We start from the raw sequence: 19,597 nt of genomic DNA on the forward strand, positions 1-19,597 counted from the left end.
TTTTCTGAACAAAACCAACCGATGACATCTTCTCCCTCGTCTTCTAAGTGATTCTGCGGCCGTGACGATAATGTTTTCGTGGGGTTTTTTTTTTGTTGTTTTCTTTTTCTTTTCTAATTGTTTTCCATGGAAGTGGAAACAGACTCTAATCTATGAGCAGAAGCCAGGAAGGCTTTTTCTCCAGCGCAGCGCGGAAAGCGTGGCCAACCTCTTCCTCTCTCTCTCTGTCTGTTTTTTCTCCTCCCCTCCTGATGTCATCACATTGTTTTTTATCATGTAGTGTTTGATTAACCAGCCTCTCATCCTGCATCTCAACCACACTTCCTGTTCAGACATGCACCCATAGTACTGACGTTACCCGCGCAGCTCACACACTTATGAACAGAGCCTGTCGTTCTTAGTTTATTTATACATTTATATGTACACATGCATATTTATATGTAACAGAAACATTCTTTTTTTAAAGAAAAGACATTGCTTTTCTTTTTTCCTTTTCTCAGATGTTATGTTTCCAGTTGAAATGTAAAATATGTTGCTATTTTTACTATTGATACAAAATGATTTCGTACAGAATTCAGTTGAAAAAGCTTATCTAAAAATCAACGCCCTGAGTTTCCCACACATGCACAGCCGGTCACGAGATTTCATTCATAATTTATGACATGGGGTTGATAGTGTATGTACAAGTAAAAAAAAAAAAAGAAACTACTAAAAGTTGTGGCATTTTTAGAAACATGCTTCACTCTCTTGTAGATGAGGAGGCTGATACCACGAGCATGCTAGCTCAGCTTAGCTTAGCTTAGCTTAGCTTGGCAAAAAGACTGGAGAGAGAGGGAAAGAGCTAACCTCTAAAATACATTCATTCATTCAAATTTCTGAACTGAGGTGTAAAACTTCTGCACGTTCACAAAGGCCGTGCTCTCTTGGACCTGGGTGCAGATGCAGGGTGGCCACATGTGACTCCAGGAAGTCAATTCTTATGTTTACACTTCAGGCTATGTGAGATACAGTATGCTAATAAGGGAGCTGCAGATGCATAGGTGCAGCTCAGCCTCAGAAGGCAAAATAAACTTTAACAGATCATTTTTTGTTATTATTGTTTAAACTCCTCCATTGTGAACTGATTATGCTCCTGCAGACCTGCTTTAATTTAGGCCGAAATGGAGCATTGATGGACAGAGGTTTAACATCTAAACATCTGAGTTAAATCTGTTGCGGCTCTGATTGGTCGCAGGATTATTGATGCGAAGGTATTTCTTTCTCTGTATCGGCTAAAAAGACACAATGAAATCCAAAACCAGACTTCTAGAATTCTAACAAGAAACTACACCATGCATGGTTGCAGCTAGGGCGACAGAATCCCTGCTTCCAGTCATTAACGCTGAGCTTTGCAAAGCAAACTTAACAAGCTCCTGCTCGCGACCTCGTATTAAACAGACAGATATGAGAGTGGCATCAATCATCTTCTCTAAAAGCACATTTCTCTCAAAACAACACGTATTTAATTAAGGCTGTTTTCTACAGTACAATCACCTCAGCTGTCAGTTTTGTTTGCATAGTAAGTATGAAAAAAATATTGTTTTATGCCCTACGATAGCCTAAACAAAACACTGAAGCCACGCACACACGCGTACACACGCACGCACTCAACAATGCTAAAAGTCCATTATTTTATGTATAACTCCATCCGACTGCGTCTCCTGGTCTCGGAGCTCCCGTCATCCTGCTGCGCAAAAGTTTTCAACAGTCTCTCGGAGCCACACGGTTCACTCCTGCAGGCTGCTGCTGTGGTGATGTGTGATGGCCCTCTGGTAGTCCTCCGGGGTGTTTATGTGGTCCGCGACGCCCGGGGGCTCGTAGCTTCGGAAGTAGTGGCCGCCCGTGGGCTGGGCGTAGTACAAGAGCTGCCTGGCGAACAGGGGCTCCACCTGTGACATGGGGGGGGGGGGGGGACCACAGCAGTCAGCGAGAGCCTTCGATCTGACTTTATTTTACACTGGAAGCAGTGACTAAGGCGCCACACAGGACAAATAGCATTTAAGTGTCTGAATTTGACCTAAACCATCCTAACTACTCACACATCTCTTGCCTCTGGCTTCTCTTAAATTTCCGACAGAGCTTCTTCTTCAGAACGCTGTTTTGTTGTTCCCCAGCTAACCCTAACCCTGGAAGCTGCCGTTCAGCTTTTCTTACTCCAATTTCGGAAACCGTTTTCAGAAATCAACCAGATGCCACGTGGTGTGGTTGAGCCTCAGGCTGCGTGGTTAAGTTTGGGTTCACATCTTCCCAAGCTGAAACCGTGTCAAAAAATCCTGAAGCTGATGAATTCAGCCTTTTCTAGTTCTTTATTTTTGTTTTTGCAGAAGTCAAAGACGCGTGCAGACATTCTGGAGCCAGGCTCGTGCTTAATCTCAGGTCGATATGCCTAGAAAACTAAATTTAGTTTTGAAACATTATGACTGTCACAAAGTTCCAACAGACTTTCAAATCTTGAGCTTTAACTTTCAAATCCTATTTCTCGCTTTTCAAACTATACTTTAAAGTTTCGACGCTTCACTCCCAGCCTTTCATATCTTAGTTTTGATTTTGAGAATTCAAGTGGAAGTAAAATGACACAATGAAAGTGACGTGAATGTGCGTGGGACCACAGTGAGGGTTGGATTAGTTCATGTAACATGAGGGGAGTAGTCACCTGGACAGTGAGGGTCCGTCTTTGCCTCTGCGGGTCCAGACACTCGTCTCCAAAACTCAGCAGGACCTTGAAGTGAGACGGCGGCCGACCGTAGTTCTGGATCTCTGAATATCAGGAAATAAAAAGATTGGTTTGATTTCAAGGTTTGGGTTGGAGAAATATACCAGGAGTGGCATAATTAGCGAATTCAGTAGAAGACTAAGAAGAAGAGGTTTGCTGGAAGTGGCATGACATTTGAGGGAAAACAGAATGGAAAGTCCTGGTGACATCATGTATGCAAATACAATTAGCTGTCAGGGTTTGTCACAGCTGGGGCAGTCAGCGCATGTGGGTGGGGATGATATGTCAGCGTTGAGATCATGTGACTGTCAGCACAGCAGGAAGTGCACTTTCTAGCTAGATATTGTTGTTTTATTTTATTTTAGTCATGTAGAGATAGTTCCTCGGATTTCGATGCAAAATTAAGACCATTGCATTCAGATTAAGTTCCAGTTTGGCTGCTTTGGGTTTATTTTGTTCAGTAGATAAAAGGGGAAAACTAATCTAATTTAAAAAGAGAACAAACACATAAAGATTCTGGAGCACCGTGGGCTTCAGAGCATCAGAACCGACTCATGTGGCCCAACCTTTATGTTTTAGGTTTGTTGCAACTTGCTCTGCTCCTGTTTTGTCTGTCATGTACTGGTGGTGAAGGGTCAGTACACTTTATTTATGCTTATTAACCTTTCTAGTTTGATATGACATGCACAGTTTGCTATGCATTTTTAATGTATCCATTTCTTTTCATCTGGGATTAGTCAGACCTAAGAACTATAAAAACTAGTTCGTTTTTGGAAAAAACTGATGTCCTCATGTGTGGACACCGGGATTATTTCACCCAATATTATAATAAAGTCACCAATACGTAACAAAATATAAAACTGTTCATTCTCATGTCTGAACATGGCTGTGCAAAGGCAGAAATTGCAAATAATGAAGTCCCAGCGTCCTCAGTCGAGTACTTGCTAATTAGCGAAGTCATAGGTCGATGCTAGGATAAAAATTTAAATGAAGCATAATAAACTGCCTCAAACCTAAAACCTAACATCCACATATGAGGACACACGGTCTCAGGAGGTTAAGATAAACACTTTATGGTCAAATACAGTGACATAATCCCTGTGTCCACATATGAGGACAACTCCTTCCTGTTCAAAGATGATGCTTATTTTTTTATACTTGCCATTTGAACATGTTCTGTTTAGTAATTTCGGAAACTGAACTCATGAAGGGGACGCGGCTCTGCCGCCTGATGTCTCACTCACCGCTGAGGTAGTCCTGCGTGTGGAGCAGTTTACAGGAGACATCTTTCTCCAGCTTGTTGGGTTTGTCCCCGTACGGCGACAGGCCTCCCTGCCAGTACACCCTGCTCTGGCACAGCCTCTGAGCGTAGAGTCCGTCCGTGCCCATCCACAGCAACACGCCCCGCTCCAGCGTGGACGGCGGACTCGGGGGACACTCGTCCGCCCTCCTCAGGGCCGAGAAGGTGTCCATGGGCAGGGGCACCACCTCGGGGCTCCCGGGGGACACGTAGTGCTTCTCTGGGGAGCACGGCGCGATGTGGCAGCCCTCTGGACTGGATGTGGTCACTTCCCTCACCAGAGCGCCCCGCACGTACACGGACACATGCAGGCGGTAGTCTGCTGGAGTGAGGACACGGACAAACACACTTTAATTAGCACTTTGAGGGATTTTTGTAGATGTCATGCCCACACATTTAGGAATTAATCATACTGGCAGAAGCTAATCTGAGTTTTAAGTTCACTAGACTATGAAATATCAAAGGGACATGTTGTTATTTCAGGCTGTTTTCAGTTCTCACTTCCACATCAAGTTTACCAGCAGCCAAGGTTTCCCTTATTACTCTATTTATATCTCGACCGATGGATTACGCAGAGAATGGAATCAGAACCCTTCTTCATGTGACAGATTATTTTGATGTCCGACATACAGCCTCCCCCCTCTCGCCAAACCCGTCCCCCTGTACTTCTCTAAGCGGTGGCAGTGACCTGTGGGGAACCAGAGCGGCTGAACAAGGTGTCGGTCTGTTCGTACCGGAACACTTTGCTTTTGAGGAAACAGGATTTGTGTCAAACTTTAGAGGCATCATCGGCGTCGTCGACAGCTATGAAATGTGTCGGAAAATATGCCGAGGAACAAAAACGTGCAGCTTCCCGAAAAGTAATTAATTAAGACTTAAATCTGGAGCTGACCAGGCTCCGTCTGGGGTTTTGTGATCGGCCTCTGAGTTCGATGAAGCTGTGCCAACTGATTTAAGGCCGCTAACAGGGAAGTCAGTAATCAAAACTAGGAGACTGATACACGGCAACCACATACTGCATGTAGCAATCATCCAGCAGACTCTCAGCAACAATGGAATGAAATGTTTGATACTTCAGCTGCTACATTTTCCTTTTTCTCTACAAATTTGGTGCTAGGGTGCAGTGTAGCCCCCTCATTCTTTGTGCAAGTGTCCCTCCCTCCTCCCTGCAGGTTTTGCATTGATTTTTAAAGACGTCTGCATGGTTTTAAAAGTTCATCTTGATAAATATCTGCTTATTTAACTGTGTGTGTCCTCTCGCCTAATGCTCAGGAGAGGACCCGGGGAAGGTGTGTGTGCATACCTGTGAACGGCTCAGGTGATCTGATGCTGGCGTCCAGCGTGAAAGGCGGCGGCTGGCTGTCGGCGGCGGCGTACGAGTAAATGGAGGCTCTGAGCTGGTAGCCTGCACACACACACACACACAGCACAGACACACAAGAGGTCAGCAAAGCACACGACAAAGTGTAGTTTCTGATACTGCTGCTGCTTTTTCTTTCTTTCTTTTTCTTTTTTTTACTAAATCACGACTAGTGCGCGGCGTACCGTTCTCCACGGACGGGGCCTGCCACGACAGGCTGCGGGGGGGACAGGGGCACTGAGTGAAGGCCAGCTCGGGCAGAGAGGCCTGCTCCGGGCAGTAATCCCTCCAGCTGCACTCTGCACTCTGCATGTACTGTGGCATCTGAAGACAGAGACACGAACAGTTAGCGCAACGCAGTGACATTCGTTGACTCATTTGAAGAACTGGGTCAATATATAACTGAGGGACTTTTGAAGCCCATGGGATATACCTTGCATACATTTTTATTAAACGTAAAAAATCCTTATGATCACATCTTTACAAAACCCATAAATATTTATTATGGAAACAATCAAAAAAATGACTGGATATCACTAAAATATCAACTAAATCACATGACCTGCTCCAAAGTTTGTTCTTCATCCTCTTTCTTAGTTATTTAATATAAAGTAGTGTGTCTGAGTCAACTGGATTTATCACATGTCATTTGTTGTTATCATGTTATTATTTATAAATAACTTTCAATTAGAGTTTACTCAGTTGTATATAGAATATGCAGAAGAATCTTTCCCTAAAAATGCCATGTGGTGATTGCTTCTAGGCGGCCATGTTGATTTTAGGCCTGAAAACAGTCAACATGTGATCAAATATGACACCTGTCAACTATGATATATTCAAAAAGTCCCACAATTATATATTGATATATATATATATATATATGGTAGCAGCATGCAGATCAAACATGTTGCCATAGAAATAAACCTCAGAAAGGCTTTTTTTGGTTTTAAAATAAATAAATAAAATTATAAAAAACTGGCTTAGAGATGCAGGATTAAATCCTGATCGCGGTGCTGACATGCAGCGTTCATGGCTGCTGAAACGTTATTTTAATAACTTTATACAGTCATTTCCATGTGACGTCAGTCTGGATGCATATCATCAGCCTGCATCCTTAGCTTAGCATTTACTGTTTGAAAGCTCATCCATGCATGCACAATGTGCACCCTGCACATCCAACCCTCCCCTCTCACGGATCACTCGTAAGCCCCCCCCCCCCTCATTTCCATGCGTATATGAAAATCACCTGGCTCTGCATGCCACTGTAGGGGGGATGCATCTGGTAGCTCACCGGACTCAGAGGACTGTCCTCCTGCCTGGGTCCTAAACGTGACAGACGGACAGATTTTAAAAACTTCAGTTTGAACATAAAGTGAGGCAGCCAGACCCAGAGAGGTGGTGTGGCAGCTTTGGCTCTTCTTCAAAGTTTATCACAGTTCAGTGACCTTTATCAGTCACACCGAACTCAGAGAATTTCCAGTTGTATCTGATAAAAGTAAATGTTACCATATCAAAGACTAATAGTCATCACTCTCTAAATATGCATTTCAAAAAAAAAAAAAAAAAAAAAAAGTCTGGCTAACCGTACATGTGTGACTCAAATGTCAAACGTTTCACACGAAAGGTTTTAAGTGGGGGGGACTGACTTTTCTTTGCACCCTCCGGGATGATGCGGTAGACTTTGTACGGGTCCGAGATGTCCAGCTGGCTCCTCTCCACCAGCTCCTCGAAGTCGTTGCTCTTGTTGAGGGCGCAGCGGAGGCGCGTCTTCCAGGTCGGCGGGTCCGGCTTGTCGACCCCCTCCCGAAACTTGCCCTTGAAGAGCGCCCATGCCTGCAGACAGGACGCCGGTAAAACGTCAGGAACCACGGCACGGTTAGAGCCGCCGGAGAGGACCAGGTAACCTGACCTACCCTCCGCCGTGTCTCAACAGAAATGCGTTTTCTGGATGGAAGGCGTACTCAGTAGAATGGACATGTGCCCTGATGATTAGTCAAACGAATCCATAAAAGTGATTTTTTATGGCTCAAGAGAAAGATATTTGCAGATTCCAGCCTTTCAGATCCTTAGATTTTCTTTTAATTACTATTATTTTGTTCTTCTGTGGTAGTAAACTATCCTCAAATTTTGACTTTTGGATGCGTTTCCGGAATTTACAAATAATTTTTCTGACATTTTATAATTCAGGTTTAATTATTAACTAACAAATATTCAAAAAAAATGAGAAGAAGAATAGAAGTAATCGTTAATCGTGTCCTAATATGTGGTTCCAGCGAATTTTACAGAAAAATAGTGCAAGGAGTTTCAGTATATGAACCGTTAAACACATGAAATAGTTACAGATGATTAAAATAATCAATAATGATGAACCTGATTCAGTTGTTAATTATTTTTATGTGAAGAAATGAGCTACATAAAATGATTATACATGTGTTTTCTTTTTTTTCTTCTTTTTTAGTGGCACTACTTTTACGCATGAGGGCAGCTCTTATTCTGAAAATTCTTGTGCTCCTTCTTTGGCTGTGTAGTACTGGGGTCTCTTACCTTGAAAAGCGCGGCATCCTCATCCCGGTTGTAGTCCTGTTTCCCGGCGTGTTTCCACGGTATCCTGAAGATGCTCTTCTCGTCGTTCTCCCAGACCAGGCCGGGGTATTTGCCGCAGTCCACCTGCTCGATCAGCCACTGGCGCAGCTTTCCGTTGCCGCTGCTCCCGGAGCCTCCGTAATCCACTTCGGGGTTCATCTCTGACCAAAAAGACGCACGCAGCAACTCCACCGTTAAGTCCTGTAACGTAATACCACACGCTGATATCTCTGTGTGTGGTGTGTGAAAGCGGTGTACGTTTAGAATGATATAGCAGTCCAAGTTATAAAAGTAAAACCCACTGAAAGTTTAAACCTACTGGTCTCCCACGCAGAGCCAACGCGGCTTTACTTTAACATGCGCCCTGAAGTTAACTTACCTGTGAAACTCGAAACCCGTCAAGTTTTGAAATCTGTCAGTGTCAGAAAGCCCTCATCATTCCGGCGCGCCCGCTTAAATCCTCCCAGCCTATAGCGAGTTGAAGGAGGGCGGAGACACAGGGCCGGGATGCTGAGGAGGACGCACCTGCTGCTGCTGCTGCATCTCCGCCTCTCTCCCGCGAAGCTTATCAGTGCGCACACAGCGGCGCATCTCCAGTAAGACACCGGGGGAAACCCTGCCGGCGTCAGTCAGAAGTGTTACACACCCGCACACGTGGAAAATCATAGGACGGAGACGAAAACAATTCTTTGAAATGATAAAGCCTTACGAAAAATAACTCCAGGAGTGGTCCTGCAGCAGAAAAAAACAAAAAAAACAAAAAAAACAAATACACAACAACTTTGTTCCCTTTGGAAGATTATAGAGAAGAGCCGTGATAGTATCTAGGGCAGTAACAACAGGCAGATGAGATTATTATAAACTGTGTGTCATCTCATCTCTGAGAAACGCGACAAGAAATTAGTGGGAGTGTGTCTGAAATCACTGGCTATTCTGTTTAATATGTTTATATATATATGTATATGTATATATATATATTACTCAGATGATAAAACTACAAATAGAACATTTATATAAATGCTCCAGGAAAACTACAGAAGAGAAATGTGCTTTAAAAAAAATCCAAAATGAAAGAATTATGCATCAAAATGTCATGTAGTATTATATTAAATCTTACAGTCTCCATCTGTAGCTGTGAAATAATTTATTTACCTTAAACTTAAATACTCGGCAGAGAAGAAGAAGAACTTGAGTAACAATCAAAATATTCCACCTACATCTACTTGTTCTTTCACTATTTCAACTACTCATTTCACATTTTGTGCTTTTAACTTAACCACATTTATCAGACTATAAATTTATCTTGAATTATTTGACATAAAAGCATAAAATAAGCCAATAAAAAAGTTGTTTAGTTGGAGCTTTGTTATGTCTTGTTTTTGTAATTATTGGCTTATTTTATGTCTTTATGTGAAATAAGTCATAATAAACCCATCGTCTTATAAATGTGGGTCAGGTTAAAGCACAAAATCTGAACTGGGGAGTTGAAATACTCAAAGAGCAACTAGATGCAAGTGGGATACTGGTGCACACGCCTTCGCACTCAGTGATTTACTCTCGTCCTTTGCGTTCTCTGCCCCTCTACGATGTATTGTGAGTAGCGGTCACTTCTTACAAGAAGCCGTCTCCATGTCTGATTTTCCCCTCTGCAACTTCAAGATGGTTTCATGTAGATATCGCTAAGGGGGAAAGTGATTGTACGTGTCTCGTGTGCCCCGACTTAACCATAAATCACATCATGATCGCTCACACTTGTCTTTGTGAGCCCTTGAAAGGAAACCCCTGGAGTAAATGACCTGACTGTGCACAACAGGAATGAATCAAACCCAAGTTGATGTGAATATAAGTAATATATCAGGGACTTGTGTTGCATCGTGAAGTCTGGTTTTCCTACTTTATCTTATCTTAAATTTTGATAAAAAACTAAAATGGGTAGAATGAAATCATATATTACAGCGGAGAAGATAAAAGTAGGAACACGAATGTATTTTCCCTCCTGATCTTACTAATAATCTCCTCACATCAAACACTCACTGCTCTAAAACATGTAAAAATGTTTGCTTTATGAATGAAATCTCACATCGGTGGATGTTAAACAGAACAAAATTCATTTATTAGTCAACACAAAATTCAAACAGGCTGAGCACTCCTTAAATAAAACAAGAAGAACCAAATGTGCAACTGAAATCTGGGAATAATAGTGCAATGATTTAATAAGCAGCTTCCGGTGCTGTTTTACTGGAAGGATCCTCCAGCTTCGATGCCGTCGATAGAAACTCCTAGTCATATTTCAAGTACAAGACACAGCATAACATAACTGACAAGGGGAGTGTGCGCCACTAAATGTGGGCTCTCAGCGTGGACTGTATGTACATATTTCCTTGGTGTCGTGCTTGGCTGCCCTTGCATGTTTGACAGTTAGAGGCAAGGACATGACATGACCGAGGGAACTGACGACACCGGCATAAATCCCCCCCCCCCCGCCTGTCACATGGTCGCTTAAACAAACATGAGATTCGACCTATCATACCGATACAGAATGTGCTCCTGTTCCTGGATCAGTGTTCAAACACTTTTGTTTGTTTACTTGTATTTGTTTTTTTTTTAAATGGCTGCCTCTGGTCGTTTCTAGGTGTGACGGTCCAGGCTGAATCTCACAGTCGTCGGCTGATTGAGGCGTGATTTCAGGTGCGACTGGCGGCCAGTGCAGAGGTGATGCTGCTCGTTACGGCGTCGCTGCTGCTGCTGCTGTTGTTGTTAGATTTCTGGCTTAAAAGAGTCTGAATCTCTTCATCGTCGTTGAATGTGTTCTGCCCGTAACGCTCCTTCCACCAGGCACGGTACTGGGAAAGAGGAGAAGGAGAGTTAAAGGAGGAAAGTCTTCACTAACACCTGTAGTTATTCAAACATAATGCTCATCAGGTTGCAGTAGAATCCAAGACAAACCCTCAAATCCAACAATCGGGAAAGTTGACCTGATGTGTGGAGATTTAAAAGCTTAAAAATGAAAACATTACAACCTTTGAGCAGTGACTTGAAACACATTTGTGTGATGACTGCATCCGATTTGGACGAAATAGCATGAATATGTTCATTAAGAGCCTAGTGCAGCCTCTTAATGAACATATACTGCAGAATGAACAGTGACGATGACATAATGGACCTCATCCCATCATTGTTTTACTGCATCTGTGCTGGAAACAATGAATTCTGAATTCTACCAGTGAAAATGTCAGGACATGAGTCCATGAGCTGCATGCGAAGAGAAACAGCAGCAAGACGATGAGTCCAAGAACAAGAACAAGATGAATGTTTAGGGAGAGTCAAATCAGTCCTGACCTTGATCCGACAGAAAAGTTTTTTAACGTGAGGAAAACGTCCCAGGACTGAAGTGGTTCTGTCCCGAGCAAACGGCTTAAAAACCTCCGAAGCAGATCAGCGGTTCTCAAAAACCTTTAGTTGTTGTTATTGCTGTAAAGGGGGCTCGCAGCAGATACTGAAAACAAGGCTCCACATACTTTTATAGCCCACCGAGAGTTCTCTTTGTCTGCTTTCAGGACTTGTCAAAACTCACGATCTGAGTCATTTTATTCAAAAATGCTGCAAATTTACATCGAAAACTTCTTAGCGGCTCCGTATCCACGGAGCACGACGCCAAGTTTCAGCAGCGGAGCGATTTGAAAGCTACATTATTATTATTATTATTATATCCTTTATTTAACAGGTAAAAAAAAAAAAAACTCAGTTAGATTTAAAACCTCTTCTTCTAGACTGACCTGCCACAGAAAACACAACGGTTTCAGCAAAACGCCCAAAACACAAATAAAATACAGACGCACACTACAGAAAAACAAGAGTGGGATTAGATGCTCATAAAGCACAGTCACAAGGTCCAGCTCAACGTGTTTCTCTGTCTTTTATAAACTTATTCTGAGGCGTCTGACTTCCTGTCGGGTCTTTACACACATGCGTGAGATAAATGGTACAATTTATTCACACAACTCTTCTAGACTTGTTTCTGGATCAGATGCTTCTGTCCAAAATGACTTGATCCAATTAAAATAATTAAATTAAATTCATTTTTTTTGTATTTAACAATTTTCCAGTTCTCAGGATGCTTCACAGAAAACCCAAAGCCTGACGCCTGAAGAGCAGGAACTAATACAATGAGATGATTACAAAATTTGCGACTAATATACCAAGTGTGGCCAATACACCAAAATTGTCCCACCTGCTGCTATCCCTGGAGACTTAATTAGGTTTTTACCGAGGTCCCCAAAGAGCCACATTACTGATGAATGTAGGAGGACCAAACCACAAAGAGGCTTTTTTTGTATTTTGGCCGTTCATCTGTGGAGAAGCTTTGGCAACAGGACGGTACAACAAGTACACAATTGAGAAAAATTGAGAAGAGCCTTAAAATGCTCGTGGTACTACACGTCTGCATGTTCTGTGGACCCACAAAATGTGAAAATCCACGACACACACACCGTGAATATTTTTGGAGATATACAGTTTGTGTAGGAATTTGTGTTTTTGCATTTTGATCATTCATGCATCAACATCAAGTTTGAGAAATCCGGTCCACAAACACCGTGTTAAAGAGGAGTTAACTAACTAACCTCGGTCAGGTCCGTGTTTTCAAACTCCTCCAGCTGCCTCAGGAAGCCCAGGTTGGGCCCCGCGCACGGCCGCGCCGCCCTCACCGCGGCCAGGGCCTCCACCCAGCCGCGGCCGGTCACCGTCATGATGTAGGCCACCACCAGAGTCACGCTGCGGGACACGCCTGCCACACTGAGAGCACAGCAGACCTCCTCAGCCTGCAGCTACTGGTAGTTATCTGCTCATATTCAGAATCTCTGCTTTAGTGTAAAAAGAAGTGAAACCCCCTGTTTCCTAAAGCTGTGGTTAAATGCCCGATTTTGCTTGTTTGATATGAGAACAGATGAAAGGTGATGAGATTAATGATGAAAGCTTTAACCAAAATGCTCGGCGGACTGCTTCTGTTTGGTGACAGTGATGTGGTTGAAAATGAGAATCGGGTAACTAAAATCTTAGGACCTCCAGTCAGTAATCGCAGCGAGGCAAATATTAAGTAATAATGCGCATGCTGTAGTGTCATATTATGTACCCGATATGATTCTCAACTAAATTATACGTGTCTTGAAAAAAGTCCTAAAGCAAAGTCTTATTTCCGCATTGTGTTTTTTTTTAAAATATGCAAATGAATTCACATATTTGAAATAAATAAATAAATAAAAGGCTCACCAGTGAACGAGGCAGCCTTCCCCTTTCAGCCGGGACTCGTGGATGAACATGATGCTGTCTCTGAAGTACTGAACCCTGCAGAAAATCATCATAATAAACTCTTTTAATTCAACTATGAAACAAACAAAAGTCCTCTGAACTTATATTCAAGATTTATTGATGCGTATAAAGTTTCATTTGCAATACTACAAAGAATTTCACACAAAAATCGAATCTATAAACTGAACGTCGTCACTAGAGTCTCGTCATTTAACCTTTATAATAAGGATTCAATCCTTTATTTATACTTTAAGATCAATAATGATTAATGCTTCAGTACTCACAGGTTTTGCTTTGAGTGGTCAGCTGCCGATATACAGAGGTAGGTTAAGTCCTGCAGGGGAAGGAGGGAGCGGTTCAGATTTATCAAACGCATCGAATTAATGTTTTTTATTTGAATATGGAGAGAGTTTAACCGTTCGACGGGGGTCATTTGCTTGAGCACACTTCCTGTTTTTCTCTTTTTCGAGGGGCCCCCCGAAACCTCTGACCCTGCCGTTGTGGTAGGTCGACACGTACCGATGTTCTTGAGTGTGTGTGTGTGTGTGTTTTGTGTGTTTTGTGTGTTCTGTGCACCTGGCAGCTGATGGTACATGCAGTGGACAGAAACCACCCCGTCCTAGAATGACTGCACTGCTGCAAAACCCCCAGAGCCCTCTGGGACAGACTGAGCTCTGGAAGTGCGCGAGACAGGTCAGATCACACACAACACACGCACAACACCAGCCCCAGCGACATTTATTAACACAAATCATTTGGTTTAAATCAGATTTATGTCAGAGAAATGTTCTATCTTTGCACCGTTTCTCCCAAAACTCATTACGACTCAATGATGCCGTTTGTGAAGTGGATGCACACAAATCACAAATACACTATTTTGCTCAGTTGGAAGGTATAAAAAAAGGCATTAGGAGGCTCAGACCCTGCTGCCCTGTGGTTAAATCTGCAATATGTTAATTAGAACCACGTACTGTACAGCAAATATCACATCCGACCTTAGAGACTTAGTGGTTGCAAATTCTACCTTCCTCTCTCAGGAACTATCATGCGTTCTTCCAAGAAATCAATCACTCAGCAGTTTGACTGTTAGGTATGCAAATAACACCTTCCCATCTGGCCAGTGGGTTTACAGCAGACCTGAGTCATCATTACGCAACAGAACTCAAAAAAAGAAAAGAAAAAAAAAGGCAGAGTCACACCTATAACCCCGCTAGAAGACTCCTGAACAATCACGGTTTGTGTGTTTGGGGATCAGTTCAGAAAGCATGGGCCTCCTCCCAGCTTTAATTTCGAGCCCAAAACCTTTTTGTAAAAGTTTTGGTGGTTGACCAGTTTGGGTAGTGATACTGTAATACAAGTTGCTGTTTCTCTTCACTGTTCAATGAAACATGCTAGCATGGATGGAGAAAGTGTACAGAGGTCCCTGAGAACGTCTCATGCTCGCTTTCAGCAAGAAAAGATGAAAGTTATGAAAGCGGACACAGAAGATTCAAGATTTTCAAGGCCAAAGAGGAGCGAAGGTCTCCGCCGCGGCGCTAGTCAGTAAATCCAAACAAAGTCCAGTGATGCTATTCATGAATATAACCCGCAACATGTGTGTCTTTGGTGTAACGAGAAGAAAATCACAAAATTCAACTTAATTTATCCAGGAATGTGTGTTAAAAACAGATGATATTGTATAGTTCATCCTCTCACCAAACCAGTGAGAGCAGATTTCTGTCCTTTCCCGCCAATTCTAAATGTAGCACTGAAAAGTCATTTTTTTTTTTTTTTAAATGCAGTTCCACTTTCAAGACTTTCTGGACCTCAAGCTAAAAGCATCTCATGAAAAAAAAAAAAACCCAACATGCAGTAAAGTGGAGTCGCAGCTGCATCGGCAGCTTTTCATAACGTTCGGCGGGACCGTGCGCCATCACCTGCTCAATGAAACCTGGTGAATTCCAGTTCTTGTGACCGACGCAAAATTGAAATTAAGAAACATCTGACTTTCACACCGAGCTGAAGTGGCCTGTTTCAGCTGCCTTTGATCCAGATCTGACTCAAACTCGGAAAATATTGCATGTTTTTCTTCTTATTGATCCTTTAAAAACTGAAACATAACAAATAGATTGGTTAGGAACAGAAAGAGAGTCGAATGTAGACTAGAGCTGCAACGATTTATTGATAAACCTATTGGTTTATCAACTGAAAATCCTTATTTTAACATTCAGTGCATCGTTTAAGGACTTTCCGGACATCTGGTTCTACCAAATTTTGACAATAACTTTCCTTTGACTATTGTTAATTTACAGATAAACTCTGTTTAAAAATAAAGTCAACACCCATTAGATGTTCTGAGGACATAGGTGCACGTCTGAGCCAACATTTCACACTTTCACAATGAGTATAACTCAGCAGGGACGCCGAGAGGGGAAACGACATCGATGCGTTCAGAGGAGAGACCGTGTTCTCGAAGGGTGCGTACGTGTTGGGGGGTCAGGGGGTCGTGCGGGGCAAGACTGACGAAGCCTCACCTCCAGGATGGGTGCAGCTGTGTCGTGGATGGACAGGACGTGGGTGATGTTGTGCTTCGCCAGCAGCTCCCGGTCTCGGGCGTCTGTGGAATCGCAAAGAAAATCAGCAAATCCAAAATGTGCCACGCGCTCCAATCACCAATCATGCCGTGCAAGCTGCAACCTAAATTAAGACTTTTCTACCCAACAACAACCCCCCACCCCCCTCCACTTATGTGTTCCAAGCATATGTGGCTTTATGGCTTCAAAGTTTTGCTCTTGTTTTGAACTGAAAGAAAAACCGGAAAACCAGTGTTTCTAAAAGAGTGCAACAGCTTGGCCCAAAAGCAAGAAACAGTAATTGTTTTAATCAAATTCTGTTCTTTAAAAGGAAGCCAAATGTTTTCTACCTTGGACAGATGTGCCTTGAGCACTTTTTCTCATGCTTTGCAAGTTTGCAGGATGCTGATGAAGCCCCCTTTTACGTGACCGAGATGAGTCTGCAGCTAAGCCAAATGGAGTCCAAGCGGTGGGATTTAACATGACAAGAGCTCAAATAAACACTAAGACAGTAACACAATACAGAGTAGATGTGGTTTAAATACTGGTATTTAACACCTGCAATGGGAATACAACCTCGAGCCAGTGTCTTCCAGCAACGTCAAGGTCATAAAAGGCCGCAAGTGCTGGAGCGTGGCATGAAATAAATATTTTTATTTGGGCTGTCGGGACTCTGAAGCAAGGACACTGACAGAAATGTCAAATAAAGACATTAAAATGAAGTTAAAGTGGAGTAGTAGTGGAATCTGACTTTTGTTTCGTCAGACATGCAGAACTTCACTGAAAACCAAATTAAATCCAATAAATAAGTTGAGTTGATAACTATAAACTATCATAACTATCATCAGCTGAACCAAGGAGCTTTTCTTCCATCTGTAATTTCAAATATAACATATTTTCCATTTGTTACCACATTCAACTTTCACATTCAACTTAAGTGGAGGAGGGGAGCTGTGCATGAAGTGTCCTTGTGCACAGATGGGTCATTGTGACTGTAACAAGACCTTTTGGCAGCGCAGCAGTAAACAGAGATAAACTCTAGATTAAGTTTCTCTGTGTTTAAATCTAAACTTCGCATCCTAAATGACTGGAAAATATCCTGATTTGAATAGAAATATTAACAGTTGATGCAGAAATCCACTTAATTCCTATGACCTGTTCATGAGAAAAAAAGATGATTAAAGCTCAAATAATGAATTGGATGCTGTGTTTTATTAGTAAATTCAGCCAAATTCATTTAAATCTTGATAGCCTCAGTAACTATTCGACCCGAGACGCTTCACAGAACCACCATGAGTCGAAACCTCTGAAACAGCAAGAACTAAGGTGTTGGTTAAAAAGGAAAAACTCCCTTTTGACAGGAAGAAACCTTGAGCAGCTCATGTCTGCTTGAGGCCGGATAGAGGCAGAAAAAAGGGCAGCAAAGATCCAGAGTTATCTACACGTAGGTTCTGACCCGTGGGGGGGATTTATTTCGCACCCATCCGACCCTTTAAAACCTTCTCACCTCGGTTTCTCCTTCACTGCACAGACGATCGGCTCAGGACGCCTTTAAATGTGCCAAGTCACCAGCATAAAAATCACATCAAAGGCACAGTTGACATAAAAAAGACCCACATTTCCTATTCGACACCGGTCCCCTGAACACGTCATGTTTTTGAAAAAGTCTTCCATATTTTTTTTATATATCATTTCCTGTGTAAACACGATTCTTTTTTTATATATATATTTTTTTTTTTATTTTCGAGCCTGCGTTTGCCGCGTTGTGGAAACATGTGGAATGCAGTTCAGAGCGGGGACACCCCCGCGCCGTGGGACATCCCCTCCCACTCACAGCCGCCCTCAAAAATAAATGTTTCCCCACGCACACACACACACACACACACACACACACCACATACACACACACACACAAAAAAAAAACTCTGCAAACGTTGCTTTTCACATCAAATTAAAATGTTGTACAGTGACCTCCCCACTCTATAGAAACTGAGCTCAGTGTAGCATCTCACCACATGCCCCCCGCCGTATGAGGAACTGAAACACGCTCTACTACATTATCCTGAAAATAAATCAATTCTTCACTCACATGACAAGAGGCACGACAGCTCACCTTTGATGTTCCCCAAATACAGATCAGGCAGCACCTTAAAAAAAAAAAAAAAAAAGAAAGAAAGAGTTCAGAACCGAGAGAAATGAAAACACGTCGACGCGGAGACGAAGAGTTGAATCCTCACTTATGCACCGCACCCTGTTTATTCCGTTACCCATGTCTCAGGCCAAAGAGTCTCAGGACGCCAACTTTAACACAAATTTGAAATCATGTTTGAGATTTTTTGTTTTGCTTCAGGGTGACTCAGTCTGTGTCGCCGAAGGCTCCAGCAGCATCTCTCCCTCTCGAGCATCAAACCAACCCCTGAGGACTCCTCGGTTTGGCCCAAAGGGATCATAAAGCCTTCGACACGTCCGCAGCTCATTCCCCGAGAGTTACTTCATTGAGAATATGTCATGCTAAGGAGGAGGTGTGTGGAGGGGGGGGGGGTGACGTAACGTGACCTTAGCCTTGGAACACCCTGCCTGGAGGGTTGGGGGTTATATTTAGACCAGGAGCGGGTCATGGGACCGAGGATGGGCGCATACCAACAAGACAAAGATGGTTGAAAGCCAGAGGAGACTCTCACTATCTAGACACCGTACAAGGAGCAGGGCTGGATGTCGCCCAAAATACCTGCAGGAAACCTCATTTGAATCCACTTAAAACCCTCATTTAGATCAGATGAGTTCACCCAGACTCTCCTCCTGAAGCCACTCAACCAAATATTGTAAATTTAATGGTTTAGTGCAGCTAAATAATCCCCAGATATTCAGTTTAGTGAAATATACACGAGGGAAAAGGACGTCGACTCCAGTCTCCTTCAGTCTCCTTCAGTCACTGCATTTCCAGTAAACCTGGCTACATCTCTAGCTGTGAGCAGCGAAGTGATCGAGGTATTTTTAGCCCCGGCTTTGTCTTGTGTGTTCCTGTGTGTGGTGCAGTGTGTGGCAGACGCTAACAGAGGAGAGTGGAGGCGTTTACCAAAACCTGCCCGCCTGCCAGCCTCAGAGAACTGTCAACCTGAACAGCTCATCGGGACCGGGGAGACGAACCCATTGATAAACAGGCACATGACACATCACAATACGAAGCAGGGCCTTTCTGAAAAAAAAAAAAAAAAAAAACACACACACACACACACACAACACCTCAAGCGGAGCAACGCTGCCGAGTGTGTAGGTGGCTGCATGTGTGAGGAGTGGGTGGGGGCTGCTGTGTCATATGATTAAACTGTTTTGGGTTCTTTTAGAAGAAGAAGAAGAAAGAGAAAGGAATTCGGGAGGAAGTTTGATCAAAGTTCACTCGTTCCACACAGCAGATTATCGCTGGTTTCCTGCACAGCGACACAATCGTAAACAGTTGATTCAGAGCCTCGACTGACAAACACTTTCCTTGATTAATTGATTCATTTGTTTGTGTACTCACGGTGAGACTTTCCCACAAGTCCGAAACCTGACACCAGAGCCACGTTTTAATATCTAAGCCCTAGTTTCACAACATTTAATATCATTTACAGACGGAGAAGTTGAGCTTTCTTCCAGGAAACCATCTGCTGAAGACAACTCAAAACTGGACCCAGGACTCAGGTTTTCACACACAAAGACAAGAGTTTAATGAGCTAAAGTTAACAAAAGCAAAGAAGCCAAGA

At 42.9% G+C, this 19,597-nt stretch overlaps 2 protein-coding genes across 5 annotated transcripts; both read right to left on the reverse strand.

The window, feature by feature from the left end:
• Positions 1-496: 496 nt before the first annotated feature.
• Positions 497-8,826, reverse strand: LOC125008924 (interferon regulatory factor 4-like). 3 transcript variants are annotated; one of them, XM_047586334.1, is made up of 9 exons: positions 8,375-8,826; positions 7,957-8,196; positions 7,059-7,245; positions 6,659-6,735; positions 5,598-5,736; positions 5,356-5,457; positions 3,997-4,371; positions 2,693-2,796; positions 497-1,928 (listed from the first exon to the last, which is right to left on the reverse strand). In XM_047586334.1, exons 2-9 carry the CDS (start codon positions 8,152-8,154, stop codon positions 1,767-1,769), a joined length of 1,344 nt encoding a protein of 447 aa, XP_047442290.1. In that variant the 5' UTR covers positions 8,155-8,196; positions 8,375-8,826; the 3' UTR covers positions 497-1,766. The 3 variants fall into 3 exon arrangements, with proteins under 3 accessions (XP_047442290.1, XP_047442288.1, XP_047442289.1); XM_047586332.1 differs by having other exon boundaries at positions 3,997-4,374; positions 8,375-8,825; XM_047586333.1 differs by having other exon boundaries at positions 3,997-4,374; positions 7,957-8,225; positions 8,375-8,825.
• A 1,254-nt stretch (positions 8,827-10,080) lies between these two features.
• LOC125008822 (dual specificity protein phosphatase 22-B-like) lies at positions 10,081-18,359 on the reverse strand. Of its 2 annotated transcripts, none has more exons than XM_047586142.1 (7): positions 18,105-18,359; positions 17,944-18,001; positions 15,816-15,898; positions 13,587-13,636; positions 13,264-13,338; positions 12,618-12,789; positions 10,081-10,838 (listed from the first exon to the last, which is right to left on the reverse strand). In XM_047586142.1, exons 1-7 carry the CDS (start codon positions 18,123-18,125, stop codon positions 10,680-10,682), a joined length of 618 nt encoding a protein of 205 aa, XP_047442098.1. In that variant the 5' UTR covers positions 18,126-18,359; the 3' UTR covers positions 10,081-10,679. The 2 variants fall into 2 exon arrangements, with proteins under 2 accessions (XP_047442098.1, XP_047442099.1); XM_047586143.1 differs by having other exon boundaries at positions 17,968-18,001; positions 18,105-18,357.
• Positions 18,360-19,597: the final 1,238 nt, after the last annotated feature.

This window comes from Mugil cephalus, chromosome 6 (genome assembly GCF_022458985.1).
Source record: "Mugil cephalus isolate CIBA_MC_2020 chromosome 6, CIBA_Mcephalus_1.1, whole genome shotgun sequence".
NCBI lineage: Eukaryota > Metazoa > Chordata > Actinopteri > Mugiliformes > Mugilidae > Mugil > Mugil cephalus.

Excerpts from the sequence above, each read along its gene's own strand:
- LOC125008822 (XM_047586142.1), bottom strand. The coding sequence starts at position 18,125 with ATGGGTAACGGAATAAACAGG. Across the intron at positions 15,899-17,943 it reads GCTGTCGTGCCTCTTGTCAT|ACGCCCGAGACCGGGAGCTG; the intron begins GTGAGTGAAGAA and ends GCGATTCCACAG. Across the intron at positions 13,339-13,586 it reads GACCACTCAAAGCAAAACCT|GGTTCAGTACTTCAGAGACA; the intron begins GTGAGTACTGAA and ends GATTTTCTGCAG.
- LOC125008924 (XM_047586332.1), bottom strand. The coding sequence starts at position 8,154 with ATGAACCCCGAAGTGGATTACGGAGGCTCCGGGAGCAGCGGCAACGGA. Across the intron at positions 5,737-6,658 it reads ACAGTGGCATGCAGAGCCAG|ATGCCACAGTACATGCAGAG; the intron begins GTGATTTTCATA and ends CTCTGTCTTCAG. Across the intron at positions 2,797-3,996 it reads CACGCAGGACTACCTCAGCG|AGATCCAGAACTACGGTCGG; the intron begins GTGAGTGAGACA and ends CCTGATATTCAG.